The sequence below is a fragment of the Gossypium arboreum genome, chromosome 2 (genome assembly GCF_025698485.1).
Source record: "Gossypium arboreum isolate Shixiya-1 chromosome 2, ASM2569848v2, whole genome shotgun sequence".
Lineage (NCBI taxonomy): Eukaryota > Viridiplantae > Streptophyta > Magnoliopsida > Malvales > Malvaceae > Gossypium > Gossypium arboreum.
In genome coordinates, this window is record NC_069071.1 from 102,665,642 (window position 1) to 102,674,983 (window position 9,342).

The following is a 9,342-nucleotide window of genomic DNA, read 5'->3' on the forward strand; positions in this document are numbered from 1 at the left end:
ATTTTTATAAATATTTTGAATTTTAAAAATTATTTTAATTTTATTTTTGTAATTTTGTTGAGAAAGAGACCAATTTGCTCTTTTCAAAATTGATAGGGACCAAAGGAGTATTTACATCAATTTGTTATTTGAATTATTTGAGTTATTCGAATTGTAATATTCAACTTCGATTCAAACTTTAAACTCGAATTACTTATTCGAATTGACTCGAATAACTGAATTTGATAAACTCAAAGCTCAAAGCTCAAAGCTCAAAGCTCAAAGCTCAAAACTCAAAATTCAATTTTTATTTTTTAAATCGAATCGAGTTTTACACACCTCTAATTAATGGTGATATTACCTCAGTAGTACACTTAATTATAAGCTTAAATTGTGGATATTACAATAAAAATGTATAAAATGCATTAAAATAAAGTTTTAGTTGAGTTATAAATTTAAAATTTTACTAATCTAATTGATGCAAGTTCAAATATCATCGAATATATTCTTATTTTTCTTTTTTCTTTTTAAAGAAAAGACTAAATTACCCTGAAATAATATCCTAAGATGATGACCATTTAAAAGATTAAATTATCTTAAAATAGTAAAATTTTTTTAATTTCGAAAGGATATTTCCGTAAAATCCAACTGAGTTGATGACTTCTTTAAAAAAAATAAATTACCTTAAAATGATATAATTTATTATAATTACAAAAAAATATTTTTGTAATATTTAATTACATTGGTGACTCGGTTGAAGGTGTAGCTAATTTTACCAGAATTAATTGCTAGATTTGTCAGGTTGTCTCGTTATCTAATAAAAATGAATAAATTAAGGATTATTTGGGTAATTTACTCAAAAAGAATAATCTTTACCCTATTGAGCCAGATAAGAAAGAAAGTCCAAGAACCAGTTCAAATATTATTCCGCAAGCAAGTTTAAATATTATTGTTTTCCCATTTTGTGATTAAACAAAATCAAAATCTTTAAGCAAGGAATCAGTTCAAAGGTGGTGGAAAAATTATATTCGACAGTAGCTTTTCCTGCAAAGGTAAGGGCTTTAATAGTTCTCAGATGTGCATTTTCTTCATAGAAATCCACGCTCCACCTATTAAAACTTCAACTTTTGGCTCTTCCAGGTCGTACCCAGATCCAATTTCTTCTTATTTTAAGCTCATTATTGCTTTCAATTTCTTTTAACCTATTGTTTTCTTGCAGGTTTGATTCTTATAGATAAGTTTCAATGCCCAACAACAAGTCTAAACCCGGACCAAGCCGAATGTCTGTTTACCTTTACATTCCCAATATTATTGGTTAGTTCCTGCTCTCAACTTTTGGGTTCTTAATGGGTTTTAAGTTTGAAAGCTCTTTGTAGTTATCCATGAATAATTCCATTTTGGGTTCTTTGAGTTTTTTGCGTTTTCAAATTTTGATTGTAGGGTATATAAGAATTCTGTTGAATTGCTATGCTTTTGCTATATGCTTTTCCAGCAAAAGACTTTTTGCTGCTCTGTATTTTCTAAGGTGAGATTTGCATCTAAGATAGGAAGCTTTGTCTGCTTTTCGGAATGATAAATTGATGGTCTTGATCTTGATTAAATTTGGGATTGCAGCTTTGTTTGTGATGCTGTGGATGGTTGGTGTGCTCGCAAATTCAACCAAGGTATGATTTGTACACTCTTTTTTATCTTCAAAGTTATGAAAGTAGTCCAAGCAATAATGTAAACGTGGAATGTATGCATTTACATACCAGTTTTAGGGTGAAATATAGCACATAGAGGAATTTAATTGCTAAAATCGTCATTCTTCGGGGGATGTTGAAAGGAGTGCATGTCATGTAGAAGTGGCATCTCTAAGATGCGAAATCTTATATACTTTTTCCTTTGTTCTTCATTGTTCAGCTTCAACGTTTGGAGCTGTCCTGGACATGGTAACGGATAGGTAAACTATCTCTCTTTAGTTGAGACTGTCATTAACTTTTAAAGCTATCTTAATAATATATATTTACAATGTACTTTTTCCATAAACGAGAGTAGAATATTTTAGTTATGCAGTTGTCTCAATGATTCTGTAATTCAGGATTAGCACTGCTTGTCTACTGGTTATACTTTCTCAAGTGTATAGGTAAGTATTTGTCTATTAGTTCATTTGTATTTATATTGCCAAATTGATATATTTGCACCTGCTATATATATCCGTCACGTTTAATGCAGGCCTAGCTTGGTTTTCTTGTCATTGCTAGCCCTAGATATTGCTAGTCACTGGCTGCAGATGTACAGGTAGCACTTTTCCTTAAAATATATATTTCATTCCATATTTTTGTTTCTTTTCTCGTTAACTATTCATATTTAAATTGCAGTTCATTTCTAGTTGGTAAGGCTAGTCATAAAGATGTGAGAGACAGCTCCAATTGGCTTTTCAAGCTTTACTATGGGAACCGGATGTTTATGGGTTATTGTTGTGTGGCTTGTGAGGTAATTATAGATTTATAGCCCGTTCCATCTTATCTACATTGTCATGTTTTGGGTACTTGTATATTTGATTAAATTATCTTGACTTTGTAGGTTCTTTACATAGCCTTATTTCTTATCTCGAGTAAACATACTGAAAATTTGATGGATGTAAGTCTGGAATCTTGTATAATGTTTTCTTTCCCATTTGCATTGCGGATTCCTTTGCAATTTGATTTTTGATTACTTTTTATTTTATCATTTCAGGTTGTAGTGACTACCCTGAAACAGGGTTCACCTCTTTCTCTTCTTGTTGCTATAAGCTTATTGGGATGCTCAATCAAGCAGGTCATCAATATTATACAGGTAGCCACATATGCCCTCATAACTTGATCCAAATTTCCTGAATTTGATTTAACTCCACATTTCCTGTTAAATTGATGTAATGGTAATTTGGATATTTGAAGGTTGGTAACTGTTTGTTCCTTCGGATGGTCTAACTTGGTTGGTATACGGATGTATGAATACTTAATATTAAATGTGACATGAAAAAAGATGCTTGCATTGCATTTTGAGCTGTACATAAGTTTGATCTTGTGCTGAGCTTCCTAGATTAGCTATTAAGATACAACACAATTTGTTTTCGAGTATAAACACCTCTGGTTCCTGATTTAAACAGAGAAATCTCTTACTTTATATATTAGTTAATCAGGATTAGCTAATGACATGGTTGAGTGGTTTTTTGAGTTTGCTTCAAGCATCATAACAAGTAGCTGTTGTGTGAGCTTGTATCTTACTGGAGTTTATTTGGTGGTTTCAGATGAAGACAGCCGCAGATGCATGTGTGCTTTACGACACTGAAAAAAAGCAGAAGCGATAACTGATTCGAGTTTCGAAGAGCAGAGTTTTGTTTCTGGCATCGACTGCTTAAATATTAAGGTATAGATGTTGACACTGATGAATCACATTCCCAATAAATATTTTGTTCAAGGGGACGAGGCATCCCGTCTTTTTCTGTTTAATGAAATTGCCGATGCAACTGAATCACATGGTTTGTGTGCATATGCCAAACCAATAGGTTGGCGTCGATGATGATGTATCAAACGTTGTGGATCTGGAGGGCTTAAACGTGTTGCATCATATTTCTCCCAGTTTTTTTAAAAATTTCTTTTGGCTTGAGACTATGTACATTCAGCTTTGTTGAAACTAAAGTCCCAAGTGATTGAATTCTAAATTTAGCTGTGTCCAAATATTGAATTTGGTGACATGTGCATGTAAAAGCGTTCAGTCGATGCCAATGTGGCCACTACAAGCAATTAAACCACAGAAACATAATCACTTATGGCTTAACAAACATTAAATTCTAACCATAAAAGGTGAATATTTTTTTTACGGACGGTTTTACAAACAAACAAGATAAGGTAACAGGGGATAAAGATGCTGCTCAGATGTTGCTGAAAACAAATTTGAATATCCTTTCTAACATCTTCACTAAATGCTATAGAAGCTGGACTGAATATCTTGAAGCAAGGTCAGGTAGATCAATAGAGACTAAATCCGAAAAATTGGCTTACGATAATGGCTACTCCAAGAGCAATTGCTACAAGAGAAGATGCCCATGTAAGTTTCTCAGTGATTCTGGGAATCCTATCTTTTAATGCTTGACTGCATGAGCCTATAAACACCGTATAGCTTCCCATTGCCACCACAGTTCCGAGCAAGAACATGATAAGGAATGCAGCACCGGCCACACGAGATGGTAAAGCAAGTGCTGGCAGAACCATCATTAGAGCATCTGGCTGCAACCCATGAACGATCCCAGTGGCAAAAGTAGCAAAACCAATCTTCTTTTTTCCGACTGCTGGGTTTTCAAGTCTCTCGTAAACACTAACATCACACTCACCATTTTCTAAGGCAACACATGGGGTAGGAACCTCTGAAGCTTCTCTTATACCCATTGCCCCAATAACAAGCAACGTTAAGCCCACCACTCTTGTACCCCAAGTCCGGATGATTTCAATGTGAAGGCGATCCTTTAGAAGTAAAAATAGTAATCCAAAGATAACCTGGCCAGCATCATGACCACAACCCCATAGAGCTCCAACAACAGCACTTTCCATTCGAGTACGGCCAATAGATAGTGGAGCCAAAGCAGCTAGGTGGTCAGGCCCCGATAGGGTATGTAAGCAACCAGCAAAGAAACCAGTCCATGCGCTACTTAGTAATTCAGTACGGAGTACTCCACCCCCGACTGCAGCAGCTGCAGTTCCACTGGCTTTAGCACCAGCTTGAAAGGTTGCAAAAGCTGCTGGTGCAAAAATTGGTTGGATTAAGAACATGATAATGGCAGAGAGTGCTATATATGTCCCTGCTGTGATTGCCTGAAACATGTATAGAATAAAAAAAAACTGTTGGTACGTTTTGTCAATAAACAGGACTACACCAGTTCCAGTTTCCACATAGAATCTTATTCCTTATAAACCGCAAATGCCATGCTGAATGTGACAAAATGCATGACAAAAGTGTCCCACTGCCATGGGATGCATGCTTTGTACATGGATGTTCACATTAAATTACATGTATTCATAATTTATGCCACGCTTCCTCTCATCCATCAATATCTCAGAATTACACTAATCATCGTTAGTGGATGATTCAAAATTTCCAAATGCATGAATTCCCTCGGTTATACTTACGAAAAGATTCCACATTCAGCCACTAGCAATAACTATAGTGTAATTCTAACAGTATTAAAATTTTAGCTTCCATATGCTACTGCTGCACACTAGCAAAGCAGAACTTACCTAATTCATGAAAATAGTATACACTTACAAAAGCTAGTTTCACTCCAATTTTCTAATCTATTTAACTGATTGGTCCAAAACTGCAAATGTATGCAAAAACAGTCATGTCTAATTTGGAATCCATTTCCCTGATAATTTTCGAATTCTTCATATTTCTTTGTTTAGTTAAGCATCCAAATGAAAATGATAAACCAAAAAGGGCAATAATAGAAGAAAATTGACATGGAGTGGTGATTGATAATTAACTCAGCTAAATTGCATTTTGCCCCTTTCTCTCAACCATTCTTCTTTAAAAAGGACCCCATCTTTTTAACAATTGGGCATCAAAATCCTTATTCCATAGTTTACTTTCTGGATGCATAATCTATTCACCCTATAACTAGAAATCCTTAATTAAGTATTGACCAAGTCAACCCTTCAATTTTAAAGCATAAAGCTTTCAATATTATAATTAAACACACAATTCTGAAATTCTTAAAGCCCAATTGAAGTAAAGTTGATATTAATAACCAAAAGAAGCTCCGAAAGTTCCTCAAAGATTTCTTTTCTTTTCTTTCTTTCTTCAATAAATTCAAGAGGAAAAAATCAATTGCAATAGTTTTATTAAAAGCTTGTATAGATGTCATACCTTTCTTTGTGCAGAAGCTTTAATTGCAAAAAGCTTGAGAAAATTGGAAGTGGGTGTTGACCCATTTGCCGAGTCGACTCGCGGAGAACCGAGTGAAGGCAATTCATTGCTGGGATTGGATAGAGGATAAGAGAAGTGAGATGGGTTATTTTCGGCCTTGCATGAAATAGAAATGAATCGCCTGAGTTGGGGGGGAGTGAGCGAAGGAACGAAGCCCAGAGTAGGAGAGTCGAATCTGGCGAGTCGAGAGAGAAAAGGAGAGGGCTTTCGAGAGATCTCCAAAGGAGTTGGAGAAGAGGAGTAAAGAAGCCTTTCCATGGCTTCCTTTGGAAAGTTTGAAGGCTTTAAAAGGTGAAGATTTTGGCAGAGGGAGTGGGAGAGTTGTGCTGAAGATAAAGTTTTGGCAGAAAACGAGGAGGTTTAATTGAAAATTGGAAAGGGAGAGTATATTTGGATTGAAATTTCTTTTTGACTAAACCCTACCTTTTTTATTACTTATTTTTTGCTTTGAAGGTTAAATCGGTTTGCTCTAAACCCTAGATTTCTCCCACATTTTTTCTTCTAAATTTAATGTAAAATAATTTTCTAATTTATATTAAAATAGTTTTCCTCTAAATCATTTCTTCTAATAATAGCATATTATTTCATTTCTAAATAATAGTAAATAAAGTGATACATTTTCAACCAAAAAGAATATGATTTTTGTACAATCAAAACATAAATTTACGTAGGAATTTTATATTATCTATATTACAATAAGTGTAAAAATTTCATTTCTTGGGAAAATGCAAAACGATGTATCAAAAAAATAAAAAAAACTAGTAATTCAAAAAAATGTGCAAAATTTTAATTAATAATTAAATAAACCTAAACATCTCTTACACATAAGTAGGTTTCAGTCAATCATTAATGATGCAGTGTCCATTGATTTTGATTGCTTTCAGATCTCATTCCATTTCATGGCCTCAAATGAGTCCACAACAGCTCCTTAAGCTAAGATTTTTCCACCCCCAACTTTGCTTCATTTTATGAACCAGCTATTTCTAAACACTTAATACTGACCTTCCCAATTGCCACTACCGTTTGTGTGAATCATAACTCTTAATTAAGGTAAGCTGAATGAATTGTTAATTCATAAACGGGAAGGTGGTTGAGGAAAGGGACAAAGTTGGTGAAGTTGGCATAGGATTTGAAATGTTGGACTTATCCAAGCATTGGACATCAATTCAGCATAAAAAGTTATCCTGGACAACTTCAAAGGACCACGTGTAGACCCACCTACGGCCTATTCACCACCGTTTACACGCACAAAGCTAGTGCTGCCACACGCCCGCCACACGCACGCACTGACGCATTGATGGGGGCTCGTTTTTAAGACCTCACCTTAGACACGGTTTCAAATTCTCAACCCAACAACAATATGGGCTGGTGTTTTAGCCTTCTTGTGCCTACTTTTGTTCACCCTTCGGCTTTCTTTAGGGAGGATGATACTCTATTTTTTTTTTTTGTAATGTTTAAAGTCCCCAATGGTGGTGGACAAAGTTGGTGCAGAATTGGGGCTACATCTCATCTAGCGAATGCCTCTTATTATGTGGCACAATTGCACAAACCAAGGACCATATATATTTTATGAATGACAGCCAGTTTACCAAAGGTGAAGCCAGAACAAATTTTTAGGGGGTCGAATAAAATTTTAATTTTTTATAGTCTATATTTTTATAATTTTTAAAGGATTAAATCGAATTTTTATAATTTTAGGGGGGCCAAAGTACAATTTTACCTTTACTAATTTAAAATTTTAAAAAAATTTCAATGGTCTATATATAAATTTTTCATTTTAGTGGGGGCCAGGCCCACTGCCAGCCCCCCTTGTATCCACCTCTGCAGTTTATACAACATGTTCTTACATCCAATAGGCTTTGGTACAACCTAATCCTGGTTGGATGAATTGAACTGGGCCATTAAGCAAGCAAAGACTCATTGCGTCTTGTCTTAAACTCCTTGATGGATTGGTGGTTGATTGGGATATAGGCGGATAAGTAGTGTCTATTTGCTTTGTTTCCCCTTATTGAGTTGGGTTGTAATCATTATCAATGTTGTTATACGCGGTAACAATATTTTGCTTCCTATAAACATTTTTTCTTATCCAAATAAAAAAGATATCTATCTGTAATAATTACATTTGTGAATTCTAACTTAATCTTGTAAATTTGATTCAATTATTTCGTTTTCGAATTTGATTTAACCTGTTGTGATCATGAAAAGTCAACAATTTGAACCTATCCAATCCGAAATTAAAATTGACCTAAACTCAAAATGATTAAAACCTAAAATAAAATGACTCAAACACATAACTTGTCTGGACTTAAATTAAAGTACAATTTTTTAGAAAAATTAATAAATATAATACTTATAACCTTTTTTTATTATGGGGTAGGGAATGGGGTTGAAAGAGTTTAATGAATGGGTAAAAAACTTATCAAATATTATTGATATTGCAATGGTATTTATACATGGAATTTAGAACATAAAAGATAAATAATACCACTATAAAATTCTATCATAAGCAAATCAAAGTAACAAGAGATAAATATAAAAAGAGAAACAAAATCAAGTGAAATACATAAAGATAAACTTTTCTAATATGCCCCCTTAAGATTGTGATCTCCTAGACACACTATGTCACGCTTGGAAGTTGTTAAGTCCTAAGTTGCATGGGAGATTTGCATATTAAATTGAGAATTTTTCTAATCAAGTGAACTCCTTTTGTAAATAAGAGCAAATGGTGGGCTAGTTGAGAGAATGTTGGATTTCAACCTTAGTCCGATTACTTTCAAACTAGAAAGTTCTTAGTGGGAGACACGATGATTAAGATTATTCTTGGTGGCTATTGAATTAGTGTTGGCGAAGGAAGCACAGGAGAACTATATATATAGGAGAGGTGTTATTCTCTGGGATGATTTTCTTTTAGTTTTCGTTCTTTCTTTATCTTTTTCTCTGATTTGTTCAGGAAGAGAAAAGGGTCAAGAACGTCCTGCATGGAGGGAAGAGACTGAAGTTCGAGTTTTAGAAATTGGAAATTTTGTAAGCTGGTAAGCTTTCTAACCTCTCTGTATAACAGATTTAAGAAAAGGGAAAAAGTTAAGAATTTCAGATAAACCATTAATTCTGTTTTGTATTGGGTAAGACTGCAGATGATCGTTTAAATTGTCTTTATATGCAAAGAAATTATGGTTTTTATGATGATGCATTGTTTTCGTTGGAGTTTTGAATTGGTTGATTTATTTTGATGAACAATGAGGCTTAAGTAGCAAAAGGAAAAAGCTTAGTAGATGGTTTAGCATTAACTATCAAATGAGTTCCAAAACTCAGGTCTTAAATGAATATTTTTTTGTTTTAGAATTGTGTGCAGAATATGTTGGATTTAGTGTTCTGCCAATGGCTGAATGTTTCAGCATCGTGTTGCATGTTGTATGTCTT

At 34.1% G+C, this 9,342-nt stretch overlaps 2 protein-coding genes across 5 annotated transcripts; one reads left to right on the plus strand and one right to left on the minus strand.

Moving 5' to 3' along the window:
• Nucleotides 1–883: 883 nt before the first annotated feature.
• Nucleotides 884–3,664, plus strand: LOC108467025 (probable CDP-diacylglycerol--inositol 3-phosphatidyltransferase 2). 4 transcript variants are annotated; one of them, XR_001868748.2, is made up of 12 exons: nt 885–1,031; nt 1,199–1,293; nt 1,420–1,504; nt 1,594–1,643; nt 1,882–1,921; nt 2,060–2,104; nt 2,194–2,259; nt 2,340–2,454; nt 2,545–2,601; nt 2,698–2,796; nt 3,251–3,369; nt 3,509–3,664. XR_001868748.2 is itself a non-coding variant. In XM_017767477.2 (11 exons), exons 2-11 carry the CDS (start codon nt 1,224–1,226, stop codon nt 3,308–3,310), a joined length of 687 nt encoding a protein of 228 aa, XP_017622966.1. In that variant the 5' UTR covers nt 884–1,031; nt 1,199–1,223; the 3' UTR covers nt 3,311–3,664. The 4 variants fall into 4 exon arrangements, 2 of the variants coding, with proteins under 2 accessions (XP_017622966.1, XP_017622967.1); XR_008278972.1 differs by having other exon boundaries at nt 970–1,119; XM_017767477.2 differs by having other exon boundaries at nt 884–1,031; nt 3,251–3,664.
• A 105-nt stretch (nt 3,665–3,769) lies between these two features.
• Nucleotides 3,770–6,410, minus strand: LOC108467024 (chloroplast protein FOR GROWTH AND FERTILITY 2). The gene is made up of 2 exons (XM_017767475.2): nt 5,863–6,410; nt 3,770–4,811 (listed from the first exon to the last, which is right to left on the minus strand). Exons 1-2 carry the CDS (start codon nt 6,178–6,180, stop codon nt 3,972–3,974), a joined length of 1,158 nt encoding a protein of 385 aa, XP_017622964.1. The 5' UTR covers nt 6,181–6,410; the 3' UTR covers nt 3,770–3,971.
• Nucleotides 6,411–9,342: the final 2,932 nt, after the last annotated feature.